A 25,841-nucleotide genomic window follows, 5' to 3' on the forward strand; every position below is an offset into this window, starting at 1 on the left:
AAAATAGAAGCAACCAGCAATTCAGCAGCCTGTGCTTATTTTACATCTGATGTTCCACACAGCCCAGCAGTGCTGCACCAGGAGTGCTCTCCTGGCACCTGTAAAATGTTTAAAGCAGTCATAATTCAAATGCACATTAGTTAGAAGATTAAAGACTGTAACCAGCTGCTTGTCATGTTAACCTTGTGCTGGCTATTGCAGCAAACAGCTGTCCCAGTGGGAATGGTGAATTTAGTTCAGTGCAAAAAGCAGAGAATCAGAGTGGAGCAGAACTGATGTCCCTGTTTATTATGATGTGCATATTCAGAAGCTCTGCTAAAAAGAGTTGAATGAAAAGGGGATTTTATGTGGGGAGGGCAGGTTGCAAAGGGTAAGTCACAACACAGTTTGTTTATTTGGAATTGCATGATTAATCATGAAGGGCTGTTTACTGATAATTCATAGAATCAATCATGGAATGGGTTGGCTTGGAAGGGATCTCAAAGCCCATCCCATTCCACCCCCTGCCATGGCAGGGACACCTCCCACCATCCCAGGCTGCTCCCAGCCCTGCCCAGCCTGGCCTTGGGCACTGCCAGGGATCCAGGGGCAGCCACAGCTGCTCTGGGCACCCTGTGCCAGGGCCTGCCCACCCTCACAGGGAACAATTCCTGCCCAATTGTCACAGACATGTTCTATGAAAAATCCTTTCCTTAGGATTTTTTCTCCTGAGAAGCTGGGAGGCCTCAGAAACAAAATGTAAACATTGATTATCTGCTGCTGTGGAATGCAACAGGTGCATCTGGGATTGGTCTCATGTGGTTGTTTCTGATTAATGGCCAATCACAGTCAGCTGGCTTGGACTGTCTTGGTCAGTCACAAGCCTTTGTTATCATTCCTTTTCTATTCTTAGCCAGGCTTCTGATGAAATCCTTTCTTCTATTCTTTTAGTATAGTTTTAATGTGCTATGTATCATAAAATAATAAATCAGCCTTCTGAAACAGGGACTCAACATTCTCATCTCCTCCCTCATCCTGGGACCCCAGCAAACACCACCACACCCAATATCCCATCCAAACCTCTCCTTCTTCACTTTGAACCCATTCCCCTTTGTTCTATCTCTACATGCCCTTGGAAACTCCATAATGATGAAAAGAAAAGCAGTTTAAGCAATCCCAAAGCAAAGATAAAGGACTGAGTGGCTAAGAACATCCTCATCCCCGTGTCCAGCACTTCATGGCACTCCTCAGCTGAGATTACACACAAGCAGCACAAAAACAGTCTGAAAATACCTTAGGAGAAAGCAGATGAAGAGGAAAGTACTTCTGGGGTGTCCTCTGAGAAGCACAAGAAAGAATAAGCACATTCTCTCCAGGGAAAAGGCAAATGCTGAGGGAAATTGCCAAGTTATTCTGGCATTACATAAGCTAATGCCAAAACCACCTTTTTGAACTGTATTAGCCTGTGCTGTCCTTTAAAAGAGAGGCATTCATTTATAATCCAGAGAGAATTCCAACCCCCAAATCTGAAAAACTCCTGAAAATTGGGTTTTTTAGAACAGCCAAAGTTCTAATAGCTTCTGTGTCTAAACAACTGAAACAACTCCATCTTAGAAACAAGGTAAAAGTGAATTAACTGTGCTGAATCTTTTTACAAAGCAGAAAAATATGACCCAATCTTTGAGAAGACACAGCTCATAAATCCACACCTTGGCACAGAACTGCAGGAAGATGGATTAATTCCATGAACAGCACCAAGAAACAGAAGGAGAATCAAAGAGGTAAAGGAGGCAAAGGAAACTGCAAAGACAAAAGGCCCTTGTTTAAATTCCTTGGATCCAGGAGTAAGTTGTGCATGACAGCTGTCAATAAGTGTGAGAAACTCACTGGAAAGACAAATCATGTGTGGACTTCTGCCTTCTCCAGGTGATAATGACCAAATAATTGTGGTTTTTAATCCTATATTTCAGCAGGTGCCACATCAGACAGGCAGGTGCTCAGCAGGAGCTGCTTCACCACCAATGAACTGTTGGCTCAGCCTCCCCACCAGCCTGGCAGCTCTTTTAGCACAGATTTGTCAGTGCTGGCAGGAGCCTCCCACTGATCACACCCCAACCACTGCTCCCTGGGCCAGGCAAAGCACCAGGAGGCTCAGGACAACACCAGGAACCCCATGGGGATGGACAACTCAGCATGGACAAAACACCTTGAAAATGTACACAGCCAGCAGCTCTGGAGGGGCTGGCATGCCTCAACTGCTCAGTGGCACTTAATTAAAATCCTGAAATCACTTTGCTAATTAGGAGCTGCACTCTGGCCCAGGTTGGTGGCTGTGGATACCCAACCACTCTGAGTCCAACTGCAGCACAGAGCAGGCTCATTATTCAGCAACAGCATCAGGCTCTCAATCAGAACAAAAACTCCTGAAAATGTGGATTAAATCAAGGAGAGGGGCCCAAAACCAGAGCTCAGAACAGCACAGGGAGTGCTGGATTAATCTAATTACTCTGCTGATGCTTTTTGCTGGCAAGCTCTTTAGCAAATACACAGCAATGATAAAAGAATTGCCTCATGCTGCTACTGCAGAAGTTAATTAAGATTTGTTTGGTGGAACAAAAGACAAATCAGGGTTGGGGAAAAAAAATCAACATAATTTGCAGTGTTTCTGACAGCTGGAGTGAGTGTGTTTTAAAATAGATTAAATGTAATTATCCTTGTTATTTTTTCCTCTGTTGATGCTGAAAATGACACAAGATTATAAACTGTAGGACAACAAGCAAAGCATTGCTTTGGAGCAAAATGTTCTATTTTTTTTAAGCATGTAATAACCCACAGTTCTTCACCATAAAGCAGCCAAAGTGCTGCTTTGACAAGCAGAATCTGAAAAGCAGATCCAGACTGAAAGAAGTGACAGACACATCCTTGTGCTCCAGGCTGGCCAGAGATTAACCCAAAATGGATTGAACAGAGCATCCCCTCACTGGTTTGGAAGTGCCCCAGCAAATCTCTTGGTTTAGCTGGGACCCAGATCAGAATCATGGAATGGTTTGGGTTGGAAGGGACCTTAAGGCCCATCCAGTGCCACCCCTGCCATGGCAGGGACACCTCCCCCTGTCCCAGGGTGCTCCCAGCCCTGCCCAGCCTGGCCTTGGGCACTGCCAGGGATCCAGGGGCAGCCACAGCTGCTCTGGGCACCCTGTGCCAGGGCCTGCCCACCCTCACAGGGAACAATTCCTCATTCCCAATATCCACCCTAAACCTCTCCTCCTTCAGTCTGAGCCATTCCCATTGTCCTATAACTGCAGTCCCCTCATGCTGAGTCCCTCTCCCTCCTTGCAATCCCCATTGGAGTGTTCAGGTTCACAGCTTGGGTTGATTTCTGGCCCTTAATTAACTTGCAGGTTTATACAATCTCCAATCTGCCCTAATATTAAAAAAAAAAAGAGGAACTATTAGGCAAGGGAGTGGTGGAAGGAATGACCTGGATTCACATCCCTGTTTTATCAGCACCACTCTGCAGATGTGGATTGGCTAGGTGTGAAGCTCTGGGCAGCAGCAGCAGTGGATTCCCAATATCCCATCCATCCCTCTCCTCCTTCAGTCTGAGCCATTCCCTGTGTCCTGTCCCTCCATCCCTTGTCCCCAGTCCCTCTGCAGCTCTCCTGGAGCCCCTTCAGGCACTGGAGGCTGCTCTCAAGTTTCCCCAGAGCTTTCTCTTCTCCAGATTAAATTCTTCAGCCTCTTTCAGTCCCCAAGTGCTGGAGTTTGATTTTGAGGACTAACATCTCATAATGGCTTCAAATTCCAGTTTGGACTCCAGCACTTCTGAATATTTGGCTGGAAGAGAGAGAGACACACACACACAGACACACACACCCCCCTCTTCTCCTGCAGCAAAGGCTGCCTGAGTCACTGCTCCTGCCCACAAAGAGATGGTCACAGCCTCGTCCTTTATATGTTCCAAGTATTTTTAGGTACAAGTGATAGAAATGTGCGAAGCAAATCAATGTTTTTTTGTCATCAGCTTTTATACTTTTTAATTCTGCACTAGACTGAAGCATTGTTCCCTGCTTATCCTAGGCAACCACAAGCTCAACCATATGGGTAGGGTCCCAGGAGTGTCAGAGAAAGGAGAAAAAAGGGAAATAAAGTGTGCTCTCCATATTCTAATCACGGCACAGCCGTGAATGACAAAGGCTTTTTCTTTGTCTTATTATCTTTTAACAAAAATCCCCAAAGAGCTGAGCACCAACTCATTAACAAAGTTCTGCACTTGAATTCATAAACACTTTCAGGTAGCTCAGTTCAAAGCATTTCTCCTCTGGCTGTGAAGTCTCAGTGGCATTTGAACAGAAGGGATAAATCAGATTTTAGGCTTCACTTCAAAATTATGATTTAATTGAAGGCTTTTTTTGAGTGGGGGGTAAGGATATGGTGAAGAACTGGAACAGAGAGCTAGAAGTGACTTCAGATAGGAGATGAAAAAACTTGTACAGAGCCAGTGCTTGTGAAGAGAGGCTTGATGGGAAACTGCTTCACAGGGATGAACAAGGTACCAAATGCCCACATCAGCTTTGAAAAGATATTTTATCCCTCAAGTAAATAATGCAGCAAAATATTTGAGACTTCTCAACAGATGGTTTTCCCTGTGTCCAAAAGGTGGTGGTGGAATGAGGAAGCATTGATGAACAATGGGTTAATTGGCTGCACTGATGAGGCCACAGCCAAAGTGCCCCTGACAACAGAAAGGACATTGAGGGGCTGGAGTGGGACCAGGGCACTGGGAAGGGTCTGCAGCACAAGGAGAAGGGTCTGGAGAATTCCTGAGGGAGCTGGGCAGGGGCTCAGCCTGGAGCAAAGGAGGCTCAGGGGGGACCCTGTGGCTCTGCACAGCTCCTGACAGGAGGGGACAGCAGGGGGGGTGAGGCTCTGCCCCCAGGGAACAGGGACAGGACAAAATGGCCTCAAGTTGTGCTGGGGAGGTCCAGGTTGGACATCAGGAGGAACTTCCTCGTGGAAAAGGTTGTTAAACACTGGAAGGGGCTGCCCAGGGAGTGGCAGAGTCCCCATTCCTGGATGTGGCACTCAGAGTTCTGGGCTGGTGACAAGGTGGGGATGGGTCCCAGGTAGGATTCAGTGGTCTCAGAGGTCTTTTCCAACCCCATGGATGCTGTGATTCTGTAATTTCAGGTTCAGCACACCCAGCAGCATTAGATCCCAGGGGAGAGGGTTCACTCAAATGTGTTTTCAATGAACAGAAGACAGAGTGGGTAATGACTGTGAGAAAGATGAAAATAAAACAAGAACCTGCTGGAAGCTGAAGGAATGGCCAGCTGAAAGTATTACTCCAAAGAAAAGTCTGGAACAAAACAGGATACAGATGCAATTATCCACAAAGAGAATCACACTGACCTGACACAACTGAGTAAGTCAAGAGAAGGCAGAATTCTGCCAAACAAGAGTGAAGTCTGTGAGGGGGAAGATCCCAGCACATCTGATCTCCTCAGTGTTGCTCTTGGCTGTTTCTATTGATACTCTGAGGAGACTGAAGAGCCTTGTGCTGAGACACCCTTGTACATCAGCAGACAACAGGAGTAAACATCCATTGTATGCAGCAAAAGGAAGATCAGAAATTCTGAAAACGTTCTTCATGAACAAAAGCCAGCAGCTGAAAATGAGTCAGGGGGCAGAGACTGGCAAGAGCCATCAGTGAACTGGTTTAACTGGTTTCACTTTAACTTTAGCAGCTGAGCTTGGCCAGGAGCAGCCACAGTCACTGGACTGTCCCTCACCTGCCAGTGACTCAATCAACTCCTGATGTGCTGCTTTGGAAAAGGAGATTAAAACATTTTCTGTTGCTCTGCAGGCTGTAAGTCCTTCCTACCTCAAACATCTCCTGCTCTGTCCGTCTGTGATCATCCAGGAGCTGCTCCATGTAGGTCAGATTCCTGAACTTCTCCAGGTAAGTGCTGTACTGCCTCTGCAGCTGCTCCTCAATCTTCTCATACTCATCCATGAAAGCAGGCCTGGGAGGGCAAGCACAGGGAACTCAGTGAAATTTGCCCAGAAAAGCTGAGCTGCCCCATCCCTGGGAGAGCTCTAGGCCAGTTTTTTTGGGGTTTGCAGCAACCTGGGACAGTTGGAGTTGTCCCATGGCAGGGACTTGGAATGAGATGAGCTTTAAGGTCTCCTCCAACCCCAGCCATTCTGTGATTCTAGGGCTCTATAAATATTGCTCTGAAATACAGAATTCTGAAATGCTATTTTAGCTTTGCAGCTGCTCTTCCATATCCACTAAACCAAAAAACCTCCTTTTTTTAAGGTTAACATTGGCTTTGCAGCTGCCCTTCCATATCCACTAAACCAAAAAACCTCCTTTTTTTAAGGTTTCACACTGCTTCAGAGAATAAAAGGTCAAGAAAAGCCCCTCACTAAACAATCCTGGGAATTACATGAAGCATAGAGAAGGGTTTTGTGTACAACTCCCTTTTCATTTCACACAGACACAAAGGCAGCATTTTGGCCTCCTCAGAAGGCAATGTTAGATTATTTATGCTGCTGTTCCATAACTGCACTAAGTGTGTAGACTTTGCTGGGGACTTCCTTGCTACAAAAGTGTCCTGGGTCACTACAGGGTTAATTAAACATTATGATGAAGTGATGGTGTCATTACACCTGAGAGCTGAGTGATGCACCCCAAAATCCACTGCTGCTGCTGCTCAGAGCTTCACACCCACCCAATCCACATCCTGCAGAGTGGTGCTGATAAAACAGGGATGTGAATCCAGGTCATTCCTTCCACCACTCCCTTGCCTAATAGTTCCTCTTTTTTAATATTAGGGCAGATTGGAGATTGTATAAACCTGCAAGTTAATTAAGGGCCAGAAATCAACCCAAGCTGTGAACCTGAACACTCCAATGGGGATTGCAAGGAGGGAGAGGGACTCAGCATGAGGGGACTGCAGTTATAGGACAATGGGAATGGGCTCAGATTGAAGGAGGAGAGGTTTAGGGTGGATATTGGGAATGAGGAATTGTTTGTTCCCTGTGAGGGTGGGCAGGCCCTGGCACAGGGTGCCCAGAGCAGCTGTGGCTGCCCCTGGATCCCTGGCAGTGCCCAAGGCCAGGCTGGGCAGGGCTGGGAGCAGCCTGGGACAGTGGAAGGTGTCCCTGCCATGGCAGGGGTGGCACTGGATGAGCTTTAAGGTCCCTTCCCACCCAAACCAGTCTGGGATTCTGTCATTCTATGAATCTTCTGGCAGACTGTAGCAGTGCCCAGAGGATCTGATCCTAACAAGGGCTGCAGAAGGAATTTTTCAAACTGGTGGTGAAGAGCAGAAGGCTGTGGGCACAGAGGGGCTGTTGGCACCAGTTCCACCCTTTCTGTTCCCTGTCCTCCTCCCTGCAGTAGGTAACAGTTCATGATCTCACCGAACACTCTGCAGGGTCTGCAGCCTCTTCTGGCTCCTCTCCAGCTCCAATTTTCGTTTTTCAATCTTGGCTTCCAAATTGACTTCATCCAAAGCCACATTATTCAACATGTCTTTGGTCTTTTGGACTTCTTCCTGAAAGAGAAGGATGGTGAACCATGGCTGGCACTGGGATAATTACATTTATCTTTCAGATGCTGAACATTGTTCTGGATAATCTCATCTGTGTTTACTCAAGTAGGCAATGGAAATTCAAAAGTTCTTTGTGGCCAGGATAATGAACTAACTGGACATTTGCAAATGTAAAATACCTGATTTTCTTTTTGCCAACATTCTTAAAGAAGGAAAAGCCCCACAGCTGTAACTTTAGTTTTCCTTCTCACTGAGGAAGCAGCAGAAGGCAGGAAGAAGCCTCTCTTTTGGCATCATTAAGGTCTTTTTGGATTTTATCTTAATGGAATCATTCAGGTTGTTTCCAACCTTAATGATTCCACGATTCTCTCTGAATAAACAGATGAGAAATGCATTTGTTTCTTGGTACTATTTTAGGGAATTTTAAGCTTCCATAGTTTGTTTCTTTTCTCTTCAAGATACAAATCAGTTTTATAAAGAACTTCCTATATCTGAATATCTTCATCCTTTCCAAAGTTTTGTTTTATCCATTTATTTTCAAAATCTGGGAAGCATCTTGAACATTTCAACATGTGCTACAAGGACTAGGAGGGGAAGTGGGAATATTCCAATTGATTCAAATCTGCTGAGTACATCCAGTGTGCTCAGGCTCAAGAAAAAGAAACCATGAGCATCTTTTGAGGGGGAGGGAGGATTCCACTGCTGGAATTCCAGCTGTGAGTGTTGGTGCTGCTCAGCTCCAACAGGTCATTCCATGAAGTGGGCCAGGATTAATGAGCTGAGTGTGTGCCAGGAATCCTCTCTCATGGAGAAGAGGAGTAAGAAATGTACATTAACAAATTTAGTATTCACACAGCTTGTGAGCAGATTTCCTGGAATCTCTCTTGATTATCCATTGGTTGTTTAAACCTGGAACTCCATTCTTGTAGTCAAACTCTTGGACTGGATACAGTTTGCAGTGAAATAATTGAGAGGGAGTTCATTAACTGGGAGTTAATGAACTCCCTCCTCACACAGAGCAGCTGAAGGCTCAGAAATTCAGGAAGGCGGGCACTGGAGCAAGGACAGAGCTGGAAAATTCAGGACAGACACAAAGCCCTTCCCAGCAAGCAGCTCAGGGTGCCCTGGCAGGATCTCAGTGGCACAGGGCAGCTCTCACCCACCCCTGGCCAGCTCAGCTGCTCCCACAGCCCAGGCACCTCTGAGGTCCCTCCCTGCAGCCCTGACTCTGCAGAGGTCACAGGGCTCACACAAGGTACAGGGTGTAATTTCTGGGCTGATTTGGGCAATTTTTATCCCTCCTGTAGGGAAATAAAAACCCCTGCTTTGGAGTGAAGCCCGTAACAGAGGCAGGGAATGTGACTACAATGTGTTTTCCCTCACAAGAGGGGATAAAAGCAGCTCTTAGATACATCAACTGCAGCTGCAGGTGATGGCTTTGGCACTCTTTACCCCAGGCTGTTGATAAAAAGAGCTAATTTCTTCTTGCAGCAGAAAAATGATAATTTTGCAATCAAATAAATGATATTTTGCTTACCAGAACGCTGTTAATGGCAATTTTCATCACCTTCTCAGCCTCATTTATCTCCAAAGGTCTGCCAAGAGATTCTGTCCTTGCTTCCTATGAAATAAAATGAACCAATATATTTAAACACTACACAAAGGAATTAATTTATGCAGAACTGAGAGTGATCAAGCAACAATGATAGGATCATCTGCATAATAAATGGGGTAGGATTTAGTGTTTATTCACCAAGGCTCAGATGATTTAGAGACCAGGAGATGATGAAAAAGTGAGTTGAGATGAGCAGGAGGAAGCAATCAAGGCATCTTTCCCAAATGAGGTGAGTGCTGTGTCTGACTGCAGCTATTCTTGAAGGCAGATTTTTGGCAACTGCTGTGATTTTACATGTGGAGCACAGAAGATTCCATCACCTGTACAACCCATGAAAACACCAGTGCAGGTGGAGGAGCACAGTGTCCCAAAAGTGTGGAGTTACAGGGACTACAAAGGCACCAAACTGTGCCAGGCAGGTGGATGTCACAGACATCTTTTATGGAAAATCCTTTTCTTAAGATTTTTCCTCCTGAGAAGCTGGGAGGCCTCAGGAACAAAATGTAAACATTGATTATCTGCTGCTGTGGAATGCAACAGGTGCATCTGGGATTGGTCTCATGTGGTTGTTTCTAATTAATGGCCAATCACAGTCAGCTGGCTTGGACTCTGAGACACAAACCTTTGTTATCATTCTTTGCTATTCTATTCTTAGCCAGCCTTCTGATGAAACCTTTTCTTCTATTCTTTTAGTATAGTTTTAATATAATATATATAATAAAATAATAAATCAGCCTTCTGAAACATGGAGTCAGATCCTCATCTCCTCCCCAGTCTGAAAACCCCTGTGAACACTGTCCCAGGTGGACTCTGAGCACTGACCCTGCCAGAGCTCCAGGAGCCTTTGGACAATTCTCCCAGGACAGGATGGGATTATGGAGTGTCCTGTACTGAATAATCTCTGTGGGTCCTTCCCACCCAGGATATTCCATGTGCCTCCCATGCCCATGTGAAAATTGCACACTGCAGATGTTATGGGCATCTCTGCTTCTGAGTGAGTCAGACTCCTCCAAGACCCCCCCAGTGATCCTTGTTTAGATCCCAAAGGATTTTAAAAATCCCTCTCAGCAGATTTGGGGACACATAAGCTTGGCTGTGCACTTGTCTAATTGATGCCTTAAACACTGACCTGGTCATTACATAAAAACTTCTGATTACTTGCTTGGCACTGGAAGGGAGGAGAGGGAATTTTGCAGATGTCCCTGAAACAATCTTACATTGGCAAAACACTTGGTAACAGGTGGATAAAGATGGAGAAATCATCTCTCTAGAAAATACCTGATTAAGAACCTAAAAATGCTTTGTGCACTTTGCCACAAGCTGTACCCAGGCCACCACAGGAGGAATTCTGGAAGCAGATTGAATAACTTTGCTAAGATGCCATGCCAGACTCTCCAGATTGCACAGCTCAGCTCCAGCAGAGCCTGATCCCTTCCCACCAACTCCAGGGAACTGCAGGGTGAACCCAACCTGGCAGCTCATCCAGCAAAACAATAAAAGCAGCTTTTTGTGCTGAGCTTATTCCTCTGCTGGATCAGGTGTCTGAGCAACCCCAGCACATGCTGCACAAAGGCTCATTTTCCTGGCATGAGAAAAGAAGGAGAACAAACATTCTGCTGGGGAGAGTGACAGCAGGTACATCTGTTGGTGGCAGTGACTGCTCACACTGCCTGAAGTGCTCGTGAAGTGCAGAGAAAAACAAACTCCAAAGCAGCAAGTTTATTTGGGTAGAAATAGGATACAAAACGTGCAATACAAATTCCCAAATAATTCCATATATAAATGTTTTTGGAGGAGGGTGGGGAAGAATAATGTAGCTCAGTTGTTTGGGAACATTTACCATTTCAGAAGCTCAGTAAAATCCCTGTTTATTTGTGAGGCCTTTGCCAGGACCAGCAAAATCCCTGTTTATTTGTGAGGCCTTTGCCAGGACCAGTAAAATCCCTGTTTATTTGTGAGGCCTTTGTCAGGACCAGCAAAATCCCTGTTTATTTGTGAGGTCCTTGCCAGGACCAGCAAAATCCCTGTTTATTTTTCAGGTCTTTGCCAGGACCAGTAAAATCCCATTTATTTGTGAGGCCTTTTCCAGGACCAGCAAAATCCCTGTTTATTTTTCAGGTCTTTGCCAGGACCAGCAAAATCCCAGTTTATTTGTGAGGTCCTTGCCAGGCCCAGCCTGGTGCACACACATTGCCCTGCCAACTGGGCTCAGAGGGTCTGGGCCACAGAGCAAACACATTTCAAACAAAACAACAGAGGAATGGGAATTCTTGTCCTTTCCACTTGCAAAGAGGTCAAAGGAACAGCAAGGACTGCAGTGTGTAATCATAAACAACTCCCTGAGCAGCTCCTGGTGAAACACCCCAAAACATGAACAGGGCAGGGCAGGGAGCTGATGGGTTTGGAGAAACTTTGAGGATCTGCCCTTTTAGCTGGAATAATTAATGCAAGTTTAATTTCTTTCCTTCTTCTGCCTTCCTTCTAAGAGCCCTGAAGTTCCATGCACACACCACAGCCTGGCACAGAAATCCACATAATTTTCTACAAGGTTCAGTCCCCCAGCCACACCTGCCTGCAAAAATGTGTCAGGGAAATGCAGAGCAGTGGAAAGCTGGAATTTGTATTTTCAGACTCCTGGGAAAGGAGAAGTTCAGGGCAATTAACCCCTCCCACCCCAAGAGATGGAGAGGAGAATCCTCTGTGCACACAGCTCATCCCTAAAACTCTGCCTTAGAATGGGCAGAGTAACTTCAGTGTTACAACAGAGCCACTAACCTGACTTTGACTCTCTGGAGTAGCAAGTCTAAGTGGAAAAGATATTAAATATTATGGAAAAATAGTAATATATAGTGGAAATATAATGGAAACATAAATATATGTTAAGTCTATCAAAACCACTGATATTTTTTGTGGATGTCTGTCACAGCTTCCCTGGGTAACAGTCACTGGGCCATTTCCTGTTACCCTGTGAACATTCTCAGAGAGCAAAGTTTTGTCTTTAATATCTCTTTGCAAATGCACCCACCACTTCCCTTACTGGGAATCCCTCCCCAGTTGTTAACTGAGCTTCATTCCCAGTTAACAATGAAGAGCCACTATTGCAAAGCCCATTCTGCAAATATGCCCAGGGAGGCATTTCCAACTGACAATGGATTTCCATTTTCATGGACCAGAAGCTGATAAAGCAGCTTCAGTGTGCCTGATGTATGGAAAGATGGATGCACTCTTCTTCTAAACTGCAGGAAGCAACCAAGAGAAGTAATTAGGCATGACCAGCATGCAAGTCACTGATGATAAATGTGGTGTAATAACATGTTCTGATGTGGTCAAGGTCTAGCAGAGGTTTCTAAACACATTTTTTGTGGTAATGAACAGAAAATAAAGTTTTTTTTTTCCTAGCAGACTGGTCTTGCTGTGCCTGCTCCATCCCTGGAAGTGCCAAGGCCAGGTTGGATGGGGCTTGGAGCCACCTGGGATAGTGGAAGATGACCCTGCCCATGGCAGGGGTGGAACTGGGTGATCTTCAAGGTCCCTTCCAACCCAAACCATTCCATGATTCTTTTTCTGAGTTTTTCAGCTTAAATATTTCTTTGGTTTCCAGGAGTTCAGGTTAAATCTTTCTTTGCTTTCCAGGAGTTCTACGTCTGATGCACACAGAAGTTTGTGCATTCCTCACTGCCACTTCAGCCTCAATCCAGGCAGCCCCACACCCCTGCTCCCAGGGAATTCCAGGTGTCCCTGAAGGCCACAAAGCTCTCCTGTAGGAGCTTGTTACTCAGGGAGTTCACTCACCCATGCTGGGATCACATCTGGCCAATCCAGGGATGATTTGGCACTGTTATATCAGAACAGGGAGGCTCATGAGGGACATTCATCCCTCTGAAGGAATCTGACCCTTCCCAACAGCCCATCTGCCTCTTTAAGACATTAAAGTCATGGCAAATGAGAATTTTGCTGCTTCCAGACTATGCTGCTTGGTTTCATGCTCATCTCAGCAGCCAAAGGGTGTCCACAAAGATATTTCCCTGCTCAGCAATGCAGGGCCTCAATCAGTGCTTCAAACCCTCAGCCATGCCAGCAGGTAAAACCCATGCCACAAGGAGAGAGGAGCAAGTGGAAAATGTAATTTTTCAATGGATAAGAAAGAATCAGAAGTAACTCGCATATGGTTCTGCTGAGGCAGGAAAGGGAACTTAAAAGATTTCTGACAGGGATGAATTCACACTGCTCTGCTCCCTCCATCTTCTGGCTCTGGAGCTGATGCTCAGCTGACAAACCCCAGCATGTGCCCCAGCAGGTGATCCTTCCACACCCTCAGAATCCTCACCTTTCATTGACTTTGTGCAAGGTTTGAGGGCAGACTGCACTGGCAGAGCTTGGATCAGCCCTCAGCACTACAGGAGGTCACTTCATGGCTCCTTGGCCAGGAGGTGGCCTGGGATGTCTCCTCCAGACTGTGGGAACGTGACAAGGAACTTCTTGTTCCAGAGCAGAAGCTAAGCCTGTGAGTGAAATTCCAAATACCAAATTCCAAAATTCCAAATTCCAAACAAATTCCAAATGCAATCAGCTAGAAATGGCCTCATTTGGTTGGTTCACAAAGGAAAAAAGGGCAGGGTTGGAAGAGACTGAAAGTTCACCTGATTCCAAGTCCCTGCCATGGGCAGGGACACCTTCCACTGGACATAACCATTCCCAAAATGCCAGGAGAAATGTGCCACCCCCTACTTTACAGCTGATGCCATTTCTTCAAGCTAAATACTCCTGGGAAGGCCAAACAAAATGATTTCTGACTTTAAATATACACACACAACTGCAGTTCTGGTTAAAGCTACATTGATTCAACACTGGATCACAGGTGCAAGGGTTAATTTTGGATTCCCAGTTTGCAATAAGCCCTCTTCCTCAGAGTGATGGGTTAGGCTTGGGTTAGAAGCAGGACTGTTCAAAAAAACTGAAGCAAACCAAGTAATTCTCCAGAGTTGTGGCAATTTCAAGTTACAAATTTCCACTACAAGTTGTGTGTGTGGCAGCTCTGTAAGCAAAACCCAGGAAATTAGAGAAATTCATTTATCAGCCTCCCTCAGGCAGTGTCTCATACCCAGAAGGAACATTTGGCAGGCAGGAAAATGCTTCCAACATTCCCAATAAAATGAGTTTTTGCAATAAAGTTCTAAAGAGCTGGGAGTGATGCAGCCACCTCAGAAATCACATCTCCCTCTGCCCCCAGCAGCTGGGCTGGGAGGGGGAAAGAAGGAGGGAAAAAAGGAAAGAAAAAGGGAAAGAAGAAGGGAAGGGGAAAGGGAGGAAAGGAGAGGAAAAAGGAAAGGAAAAAAAGGGAAAAGGAAAGGGGAAAAAAGGGAAAAGGAAAAAAAGGGGAAAGGGGGGGGAAGGGAAGGGAAAAAAAGGGAAAAGGAAGGGGAAAAAAGGGGAAAGGAAAAAAAGGGGAAAGGGGGAAAGGGGGGGGAAGGGAAAAAAAAGGAAAAGGAAAGGAAAAAAAGGGGAAAGGGGGGGAAGGGGAGGAAAGGGGGGGAAAGGGGGGGAAAGGAAAGGAAAGGAAAGGAAAGGAAAGGAAAGGAAAGGAAAGGAAAGGAAAGGAAAGGAAAGGAAAGGAAAGGAAAGGAAAGGAAAGGAAAGGAAAGGAAAGGAAAGGAAAGGAAAGGAAAGGAAAGGAAAGGAAAGGAAAGGAAAGGAAAGGAAAGGAAAAAAGGGAAGAGAAAGAAAAAGGAAAGGAAAAAAGGGAAAATGAAAGGGAAAAGGAAAGGGAAAAAAGGAAAAGAAAAAAAGGAAAAAGGAAAAAGCAAAGGGAAAAGGAAAGGAAAAAAAGGAAAAAGGAAAAGAAAAAAGGAAAAAGGAAAAGAAAAAGAGGAAAAAGGAAAAAGGAAAGGGAAAAAAAAGGAAAAGCTCTTTAATCCAAAAGGTGGGAATACAGAGATCCAAGTGAAATGTCCTCAGTGGCAAGGCTGGGGCTGAGCTAACAGTGCCTCAGTTCCCCAGCTGGCTCTAAATGCCTCAGGCTCTGTGAAGAGTTCAATTCCAGCCTTTCCCAGCTGAGCTGTAACAAGATTCTCAGTGCCTCCCATCAGTCTGGGAACAGGCTGGTGCTGTGGGCATCCATAACAATAACAGGGAGCAGTGCCCAGAATTTATCCCCCACAGAGTGGCAAATACTTCACGTGGCTGTTAAAAGCTTTAACCCACCAAATTCAGCAATTCCAATATTTACAGGAGTGGATACAGGGAATAAACACTTTGTTCAAGGGCACAGATGGGAAAAGTGCCAAGAGGAGCATTAGAACACAAACCCACTGCATCGTTCATCTTCAGCACAAGCTAAAAGCCTTAAAAGAAAATATTTTCATTTTTGTTCAGTTTTACAGGGCTTCCAGCTAATTAAGAGGTAAATAAAATGAAAACAAGCCAGAGAAGGTCAGAAATCTTTCTGCCTGCCAGCAGCACAGTGGCAGCTTTCTTTTGGAATATTTTTTGCTCCATTATCTTCCCATGTCCAATAATTCAGCAAGTGTGAGCAGGGCAGCTCCCTGACAGGCTCCTGCTAGTGTGGCCAGGACCTCTGGCAGAAGCAGAGTGGGAGGCACTCAGAGTTAAAAACAGCCAGGAATTTCCATTATAGGATAATTCAAGAGAACCCTTCCTCAGCTGGGGCCAACTGCCCTTGAAAGTCTCATTACTGCTTTATTTTGAGCTGAAGAATGATTTGCACCAGCTCATCACCCCTCCCTTCCCACAAAGGTTAATGTGGCCATTTCCCCCACCTTGCCATGTTTTTAGGGTACAGAGCACCACTGGCTTTTCCAGCATCTTTTTCCATGTGCAGAATGGCAGCTGTGTAAATCCTTTAGAAGGGAGTGCATGGGGAAGCAGTGCTGCATTTTGCCTGAGTGCTGACATTAATTCCCTTGCTACTTTTCTTGATTTGGGGTTTGACAGCCTTAATCACAGACTGGTATTTTCAACAGCTTCTTTTCTCCATTCATTTAGTACTGTGTAGGAAGATACAAAAAGAAATCCAAACAAAATCTCTCATGCCCGTCTCAAATCCAAATCAACCCCACCTTCTCCATGCAAAATCTCACCATGCCTGGTTATTCTTGCAAAGGTAACTGTAAATATTCTGAAAATTAAAGTTACACAGCAATGAAATGCAGAGAAAGTGCCCCTGGCAGGAAAGGAAACAATAAAGATGAAGATTTATTTTACCATGCATGGAATTTGCATGAATTGGCTTTTCATTTAGGGATCTCACTGTGTGGTACCAAACTCATTCATCAGCTCCACTAAACTCCACAAATCCCAGCTGCAATTCCTGTGCTCCAGGATTGGACCAGCAAGACTGGAAGCTGCAAATTACCTTCCAAATGTAATGCTTAAATGTATTTTTAAATAAAAATTCTGTGTCTCTACACTGCCACAGGACACCAACAACCTGCACTGTGCTCCTCCACAGCTGGGCTAGAAACAACACAGCTCCCCCAGAACTCAAAATTATATTTGGGATTTTCATCTGGCAATCCAGCTTTGGGGGCTGTTTGGGATTTTTTTCTCCCATGATCTGAATTCAGCACACCCTGTAGGTTTTGTTCCTCTGTTGTTAATGAAAGATTCTTTTTTAGCATTACAGATGAACTTGGGAAGCAGTTTGAATATATAGAACTGTATATTCAGTCAAGGAATAAGGTATTTGCAAAAGCTTCAGAAAGGCACAGAACCACATTTCCAAGAAATCAGACCTCAACTCTTCCCCAAAAATATGTACATACATTTACAGCACTCTCTACCTCCAATAAATCTAACAGAACCATTCCCCTAAATTCTTCTCTAGCTGGAATTTGTTTTCATTCAGAAAGTAATTTATTTTTAAAAAGTGTTTCATGACTAGGAGCAATGTGAAATTTATCTAATGCATGAATTTCTTCTACACAGTTTCTATCCAAATTATGTACAAAAAGACTCCAACAAAGAAGGTAAAGGTTGTGGAGCAAATTAGAGTCAACATTTCCAAAGGAAATAATGAGTTTTACTTCACTTTTCCCCAATGATCTTTCCCCAAAAGCTGCTCAGACTGTGAAAACAGATCAAGTCAACCCATTAGTGCCAAATGCTGGCATTTCCTTTATAGTTCCTGGAAAATGAAAATCTTCACTTAGGATAGAAATAAGATTTATCATCAGCCTGTTGAGGCTTAGGTAGGAAGAGCTTTTATTTAAATATTTGGAAATGAATGGATTGGAAAAAGAAAGAGAAAAGAGGTTCAGGGAACATAAAACTCCCATGTTTTCAAATTCCTTTAAACACTATGACAGCTGTTGATAGATTCTGGCACATGCAACAGGTTTCAGGAGATAAAATGGAATAAAAAACTAAACCACTGCTCCCCTGCCCTCCAACAGCACAAACCCTCTGGAAGTGCTAACTAGTGTGAGCATTAATTAGCCAGGCACTGCCAGAAGAAAATAACCAATGGAAATTGGTTATTATTGGTTATTATACATTCAAAAGCACTAAAAGTAACATTTATTTTAATGGCAACTAATCTGGTGTCTACCAGCAAAGCTCTACTCCCCACCCAAAGCCAGAAGGAGCTTCAATTCTTCCCCACCTGGAATGGGGTGGGAAGGGCAGGCAGAGGATGCCATTGCTGAGCTCTCCTGATCCTCCTCATGAAGGATCCAAGGAGGATGAGGAAGATGAGGAAGGGCAATTCCTGACTGCCCTCAGCACTGACAAGAAGCCCAGACCCAACAGTGATGGAAAAACCCAGCGGTGTTTGGCTCCAAGCCTCTCCTGGCATGGGCAAATTTCATACTTCAGGTGAAAGGCAGAGCTGGGGGATGATAATTAAAAATTACAAATTCCACTGCCAAACTGCTTCCTGCAGCCTCCTGACTTTTAATCTGAATCCTGTTTGCTTTGCTACACACTCGAGTCTGTTGCATGTACTAAACTTGGCATTTAACACATCAGCCAAAAATGGGTCCTTTAGGTTTAACAAATCACTGAAAAACCTTGGAACCAGCCCCAAATCATAAGGAACAGAGCCCAAAAGCATCTTCTGCAGCTCTCTGGAGGCTCTCCCTGTGCTGTCACTGTCACCTGCTGCCTTTAGGCCATGCACTCAGAGCTAATGGCACAGAAGGTCATTTCCTAAAGATAACAAGTTCCATCTACCAAATCCTTTCAGCAAAACACAGCCTGTGCACCAGGGCAGGATCAGCTGGCCCCAGCTTGTGTGCTCAGCCACAAGGAACACGAGCTCCCTGCTCTCTCTAGGAAATCCAATCCTTTCAGAAATTAAGGCACCTCTGAGCAGGCTCCCACTCCAGAGCTCTTCATGGCCCCACTGACAAGTGCCTGCACTGAAGCACTTTCTCATATTCCTCATTTTTCAGCTCTTGCTCTCAGCACACTCCACTTGTGCCTGGCCCTTTTCCAGGGCCCAGTTCTAAGCTCAGTGTCCTGAAAGCTTTGATTTCAAGTGACTAAACAACACCCAAAAATTCAAACCAATGCTTGAGAATTGGGGTCTCTAGCTGGGGTCAGAGTGACCCCAAAAAATATTAAAGTCTCTTTTCCAGGCCCAGTGCTCAAAGAAGGAGTCAGAGCTCTTCATTTCTTGGCCTCAAGATTGTTTATTGTTTTTTATCTATAAAATTCTTTCTCCTGTCCAGCTAAGGTCCATCCAGCAAAACAGATAGAGGCACTCTGCCTGCCCCCTGTTATGTCTTTATCCTAAAAACTATGTATATAATATTTACAATTACTTTCCAATAGCTCTCACCTGTGTTAGACAGTGAGCTTCTACTCTGAACCAATCTAAAAGTGCCAACAGCATAGCAGAAGATGGAGGCCAAGAAGAAGAAGGAGAAAGGCTGGACATGCCCAGTTCCCTCCATCTTGCCCCCTTGAATCCCCATTCTAAAAACTCCAAAATCTACTTTTTCACTTTGTGATAAATTCACTGTCATTCTACTTAATTTGTCATGGCTTGCAGATCTTCATCTAAGGTTGGTAACTTGCTCCATGGGTCATAATCAAACCCACAGGGGCATTCTGGGCTCTGTGCCAGGGTCTCTGGCAGGGGTCTGGGCTGCTCAGGACAGCCAGAGGGATGTCCTGGGTCCTGACATTTGAGTACTTTTAAAAATGCCTAAACTGATCTGTAATTGACTTTTAGCAGAGTTACAGGGATGCTGTACTCAGAGTACAAGGGTCCAATGCTCCACCAAAGCAAATATTAACACATCACACAGCAGCTGTGTGAAAATTCCTTCAAAGCCAAGAAATCAGGCAGAGTGCAAGAGGAGAAGTAACTGGTTAACACTTCTGTGACAGTGCTGCATGTTGAGTTGAACTGGATTATCACTTCTCCCTCTCTTTTGAAGTATGAACACCCTGCACAGCACAGAGATGCAGGGATCCAGCATGGATCCTCCATGGAGGAACTTCCCAGGCTTTGAAACACCTGTACTCCATCACACAAGGATCTGGGAGCATTAATTGTGGAGGCTCAGAGTTTACAGCTCTGAAGGGTGCACTCCCTCCAGCTCAGACATCTGAACACTTCCAACACCATGCAGGGTCTCCGTCCTTTCAAGTCCCTCTTCAGAAAATGAAGAACCTCCAGCACTGCAGATAAAGGCACTGAAGAAAATAATGGCAAGACTTCCTGGCAGTGTGCACTGACTTCACACACCAGCTTTTGATTTTGCTTCTTCTCCAGCTAAGCTGAAGAACATGAACCCTGCAGGCTGTGATGTCTCCAGCTCCTACCACAGAAATAATGAGCCTTGCCCTTGCAAAACTAACAGCACTCATAATTTATCTGATAGAATATCCAGCCCCAGCACCACAGCCTGCACATGTATTTCCAAACAGGGAATATTTCAGTTTTCTGCTGAAGAGGAAATGCCAGGCTGCTCTCTCAGGCTGCCTGCAGTGCAGCCATGAACAGGAGTAGGAAGGAAATGCAAACTGTCAGGCTCATTCCTTCAAACTCTTGGAATATTCATGTCAGATGCAGACATTAATAAGAACTGAGACTTTTCCCCCTTTTTCCTTTGAGGCACCCAGTGAACACAAGTTTTTCCACACTCTCCAGTGTGAACTTACCCTCAGCTCCACCTCTTTGCCAAGTAAGTCATACAGGACTGCTCCTTTGGAGGTGATTTCAGAAGCAAGCTGTCTGGCTGCCTTCAAATCAGCAATCTGGGAACACAGCAACAGCACTGAATAGCAGGAGAATCCCCAACATCACAAAGAATGTCCATGGTATTTCTCATTCTGATATCAAAATTGCACTGGAGGTCTAAACTCTGCCAGAGGTTGTGCACCAGAATCAGAGTGGACAGAGTCTCCCTTGGCTTGAAACAGTCCAGGTGAGGCTCTGTCAGGTACAGGTTTCTGAGGGGAACCCCAAATACTTCAGGCCAAGGGAAAAAACCCCACAAATCTCTTCAGAACTGTGGCTCAGCCAGCTGTTGGTTCATGTGCTGCCCAGGACAAAGGGAAATATCTCCCTTTTCATGAGCAGAAGTAAAAACTTCATGTACCAAAAGGAATGGGACCAGCCTGCAGTGGATGTAATGAACTTTTGAGCATCTCCCAAGTGGCTTTTTGTTATTTTTTCAGAGAGACACATCAAGACTTACAGAATCACTTCTGGGTCTGCCATTTCCTCAAGAATCACAGGAAGAGAGAATCATACAATGGTTTGTGTGGGAACAGACCCTAAAGCCCATCCAGTCCCACTCCTGCAATGGGCAGGGACATCTTCCACAGAAGTGGTAACAGAAAATCCTCTTATTTAGCAAAGTGTTGGGTTTGTTTTGGGTTTCGTTTTTTGGGGTTTTGTTTTGTTTTGGGGTTTTCTGTAATTTTTTGGGTTTTTTTTATATTTAGAGAAGGTGCTTTTAAAATATCAAGAGATGGCTTTTATTTTAAGGGCTTGAACAGCTTTGATGTCTGTTAGGGTCACAGGAAGATTTATCCTTCTTTCAATGCAAATGGGCTAAAAATCAACTTTCAGTCAGTGTTTTGCAAGCTCCTCCTGTTGCAAAAGTTTAGTAGGTAGAAAATAATCTTTATTCCAGCCTACTCCAATATTTCTATGGTGTCAACAGGATTTCAATACAAAGAGAACCAGTTTTGTGAACACTGTTCCCTTGTGTCCTTGTTTGCCAAGCAGTATGTATTCTGTTTACCATCTGTTAGAGATATGGCAGTTGTCTTCTGTTAATTGGGCAGTTTTCCTTATCTCTTCCACAACCACTCCTCCCTCAGAGGAGACACCTGCTGATAACAGCTATTGAATGTCACTGCATGGCTGATAAGAACTGCAGCATCCCATTGGGAGATGTGAGCCCAGAGGGAGGAGCCAAGCATTGCTACCTGGATATAATCTGGAGATCTTGGGACACCAGCACAGCATTTCCACTGCATTCCCAGAGGAACAGCAGCTGCCTCCTCTTCCACTGGATCTTCAGAGGAAGACTGCACCCTTCTACAGGATCCCTGCTCCAGCTGAACCACCCCTGACACTGCAGGAGGGCTGAGCCACAATTCCAATGGGACTGCTGCCAACACCCTGACCCACAGGGTGTCAGGTTGGGTTCCAACTCTGCCAGTTTTGTTTTGATTTACTGCACTGTTTATTTTATTTTTTATTTTCCTCCCTAATAAAAAACCTGTTATTTCCTGCTCCCATATCTTTGCCTGAAAGCCCCCCTTAATTTCAAATTTACAGCAACTGGGAGGGAGGGAGGTTACAGTTTCCAGTGCAGGGGAGGCTCCTGCCTCCTTTAGTAGACACCTGTCTTTCCAAACCAAGACACTTTGTATTAGGCTTCTTGTTGAGAATTCAGAGATTAAAACAAATCACAGAGTGACATAACCCCATCTCCTGAAAGTCTGATTTAAAACCCTTGCTAGAGCACTCCACTTAAATCCCAGCTAGCAAAGAGATGAGTTTTCCCAAGTGAACACAAGAGTGGCACTTTTGCTTACTTTGGAGCCCAGATCAAACTTGAACTTGGTGCTGTCCTCCTCGGGGAGCTGAGCACACTCCCCTCCCTGCGTGTTCATGGCCCCGTAGAGCACTGAGGTGACTTTAAGCAGCTCCTTCACAGCGTGGCCATCAGCCTGGTACAGCTTCTTGGTGTTCAGCTTGATGTGAGCCTTGGTAGCCTGGGCAAGAAACAAATAATTCAGCAGTCACAAAGAACAAAATCCTCAGTTATCTGCGCTCAAAGCTGGTTTTGGGGGCACCAATTATTCTGCTGTACAGAATAATTCCCATCGGCCTGGTACAGCTTCTTGGAGTTCAGCTTGATGTGAGCCTTGGTAGCCTGGGCAAGAAAGAAACAATTTAGCAGTCACAAAGAACAAAATCTGTGGGAATCCATAAAATCAGAGGGATTTGGGGAAGCTGCAAAAGGCAGGCCTCAGAGACAGCAGAACTGTGATTGGAGCTAAGCAGCAGCCATGAGATTGGTCAGCAGAAAAATTATGTAAAAACTAGAAAAGTAAGGACAAATAGAACAATGGTCTGTGTATTAATGCTTGTCTAGAATAACTCTCTAAGCTACAGAAAAGTGTATCTAGTGAGATGTTAGGAAGTTTTAAGCTTAATAATGGAGCTCTGTGCATGGTGTTTTAAGGTTTTAAGCTGGTATTGTATCCAAAATAAGCAAGCTGGGTTTAACCAAAGGTACCTGTGCTTATAGGTGTTGGATAGAACTACTGTCAGTGTGCTTCTGCTTTGTGTGATTGGGCAGAAAACTCTTAAAGTAAATTATAACATTGAGTTCTTGGTTTGCTGCCTGGGATGTGAGCTGCTGGCATCTTCCCATCGTCATAGCCATGGAATGAGAGTGATGGTGGAAAATCAAACAGCTCAAGGCACGTTCCCAGCAGTCCTGTCCTGTTTGTGATTTGTACAGAGCCTCCAGCCAGTGATAAAAATCCTCAGTTATCTGCACTCAAAGCTCTTTTTGGGGCCACCAATTATTCTGCTGTACAGAGTAACTCCTCCTGTTTGGACCCCTCATCATAATACTGGTATTTCTAGAAGAAATTTTTCTGAAAGCTGTGCTCCTTCTGCATGTCAGATCATTTGCAGAAAAACCCTCAAACTATCATCATTTCTTCCCTGAATAAAGATCAGCAAAACCCCTATGCATCATTTAAATTCAAATTAAGTTTAAGTGGAAAGTAAGTGCTGCCCAGGTCTTGTGATGATGCTGCAGAGAGGTAAATTTCACCCTTAATGAGTTGCAAGAATGAGATCAGTTATCCTAATTTAACTGTCTTCTCTTCCAGCAGCACCTTCCAAATGTTTTATTGCTTCTCTCAATTTTTTTTCCCTGCTATGATATTAGTGATTTTATTCTCTTGCCTTCCATCTCTGAAAGCTACAGACAGAACAATAAGGAAAAAATACAAAAATTTCTAATATTATCTTTTTGTGCTTCAAAGTAATAAAGGGGGAAAATGACTATCTGTCACAGAAAGGACACAAATGTTGTTCTTGAAATTCCTGGTAAGTTTATATTACAAATGAATAGCCTCAAGGAGCCAACCACAAATTTCAGATTAAACTTTGAGGGAGTCTTTGTGGTGGCATAACTAAACAAGAAAGCAAAAAAAAAAAAATTGATCACCATCTATGGATCCAAAAATGAAGCTTAAAAATGACACACAAAGCACAAAAGTGACTTAACATCTGCTTTTCAGTGTATTTTTAAGATGAAACTTCTGCTGAAATGCTTCTCCTTTGGGAATGCTGCAGCAGATAGAGCTTATCCATGAGTCACTGGTGGTATTACACAGCTTTGGTTTCTCAGTGCTCCTGGAAGGAATTCACATTTCCTCAGGCTCTGACAGAGCAGGATCTTCAAGCTGGGGGAAGAGACTCAGACAATATTTGGTACAATACCATTATAAGCTCTGCATTGAGCTTCAATGAATAATGGACTGAAGGAAAAAATCCTGTGAAATTAAAGAGAGAAAGCACCACACTTCAAACCATGGATTTGGCTCCAGCTTTGCCAAAGAAACAAAGCAAATGGATGCTGGCTTTAAAATCAGATTTTAATTCCCAATAAATATTTTCCTCTTGCCTCTCTCATCTCAAAATCTCAACCCAGCAGAGGAAAATGACTCTTTGTGTCTGTGTGCAGAGACAGTGCCCAGGGAATGGCTGGAGCTGTGTTAGGAGAGGGTCAGGCTGGATCTCAGGAAAAGCTCCTTCCCCAGAGGGTGGTGGGGCATTGCCCAGGCTCCCCAGGGAATGGGCACAGCCCCAAGGCTGCCAGGGCTCAAGGTTCCAACTCAGGATCTTCTGTGGCTCCTGAAAATTGAAGCCCAAACTTCCAGAACAGGCTCCTGGTGTTGTGCACCTGAGCCAGGGGAATAAGAGACCCACAGTACAAAAAATCCCAAATTGCTTTTGAAATGCTGCTCTCAGAATGACCTCCAATGAGCCAAGACAAAGTGAAAAGCCAGGTATGTTCATCTCCATTCCCTTGCAACTAAAAGCAATCAAAAAAAATAATTGCAGAAACAGCAAGTATTCCATTACAGGAGAAGTGGTCATTAAATTGACAGACTCTGTTAAACATCCCCTATCCAAAGGGGACTGATGCACTAAATTATAAAAGATGTTGTTAGAGACAGAAGTTCTAATTTCAGCTTCATTCACCCTCAAGAGAGTAAAATCAATGTCTAGTAAGAGGAAAAAAAATGTTTTTCATTCAAAGGCTACTTAAAAAGAGAAAAAATACACAGACAAGTATATATATTTTTCAGACTGGCACAATGGCACTGTGGAGTTAAGAAGACAATTTCATATTTGGCAAGTCACCTCCTTCACTTCATCTTTGAGTTGCCTATTTGATTTGCTGTTTTATTATATAACAGTTTTAGTTTTACAGAACTACTAAAAACCACAGCTGTTTATTCTGAAGATTAGATGGTTAAAATGCAACAAAAATATAAATATTCAGTAAGAATAGCAGCCACAGCCAGAAAATTTGCTTAACTTCACAATCTGCTTAATTAATATCATAAAGCCAAATTTTCTGTGATATCTGACTCTTGCAAAAGGTTTTATGCCCTTGGGTTGCTGAGTTTGTTTTCATGAATGAATTTCTATGAGATGAACTCATTGAAGGCTTTTTGTTGCACTCTACCTCAAATTTGGATCCAAGTGGGCTTAGGCAGATCCAGGTATTGAGCCCCACTGATCAGGGCAGCTCTAGGGGGGGAATTGATTAAAAACCCACCTAAGGCAACCTTGCAGGCACTTCAGAACTTTGGGGTCTGGGAACTTTTGGTAAGCTCTCAAACTGCCAGGAGCACAGAGCAGCAGTTAATTTGTGTGGAAAATTAACACCTCCTCACTCCTTGTTCAGTAAAGCAGAGCAGAGCTGCAGCTGCATTCCCTGTGATGGATCTGTCCTGCCATTCTCTTCTGAGACAATTCTGTCTCCACCACATCTCCCATCTGCCCACGGATGCATAAAGCCATTAACTCCTGGGGAAGATAATTGTGGATTGCATGGCCAGTGAATTATTAAGGAAATGTCTACAAGCTTCTCTCATCCTGAAAATGCTGAAAACCTACAATAATCCCCACACCTAACCTGTAATATTAACTGAGACTAAGT

At 44.4% G+C, this 25,841-nt stretch overlaps 1 protein-coding gene across 2 annotated transcripts in view; it reads right to left on the reverse strand.

The window, feature by feature from the left end:
- CLUAP1 (clusterin associated protein 1) overlaps positions 1-25,841 on the reverse strand; it is a 63,740-nt gene that overhangs the window by 33,176 nt on the left and 4,723 nt on the right. For both annotated transcript variants that reach the window (XM_063171257.1, XM_063171256.1), the window contains exons 4-8: positions 22,180-22,359; positions 20,287-20,382; positions 9,079-9,162; positions 7,411-7,544; positions 5,864-6,005 (exon numbers count right to left, since the gene is read on the reverse strand). In XM_063171257.1, coding sequence (XP_063027327.1) covers positions 5,864-6,005; positions 7,411-7,544; positions 9,079-9,162; positions 20,287-20,382; positions 22,180-22,359 — 636 coding nt within the window. The remainder of the gene's footprint in view (positions 1-5,863; positions 6,006-7,410; positions 7,545-9,078; positions 9,163-20,286; positions 20,383-22,179; positions 22,360-25,841) is intronic.

The sequence above is a fragment of the Melospiza melodia genome, chromosome 18 (assembly GCF_035770615.1).
Source record: "Melospiza melodia melodia isolate bMelMel2 chromosome 18, bMelMel2.pri, whole genome shotgun sequence".
In the NCBI taxonomy this organism is placed as follows: Eukaryota; Metazoa; Chordata; class Aves; order Passeriformes; family Passerellidae; genus Melospiza; species Melospiza melodia.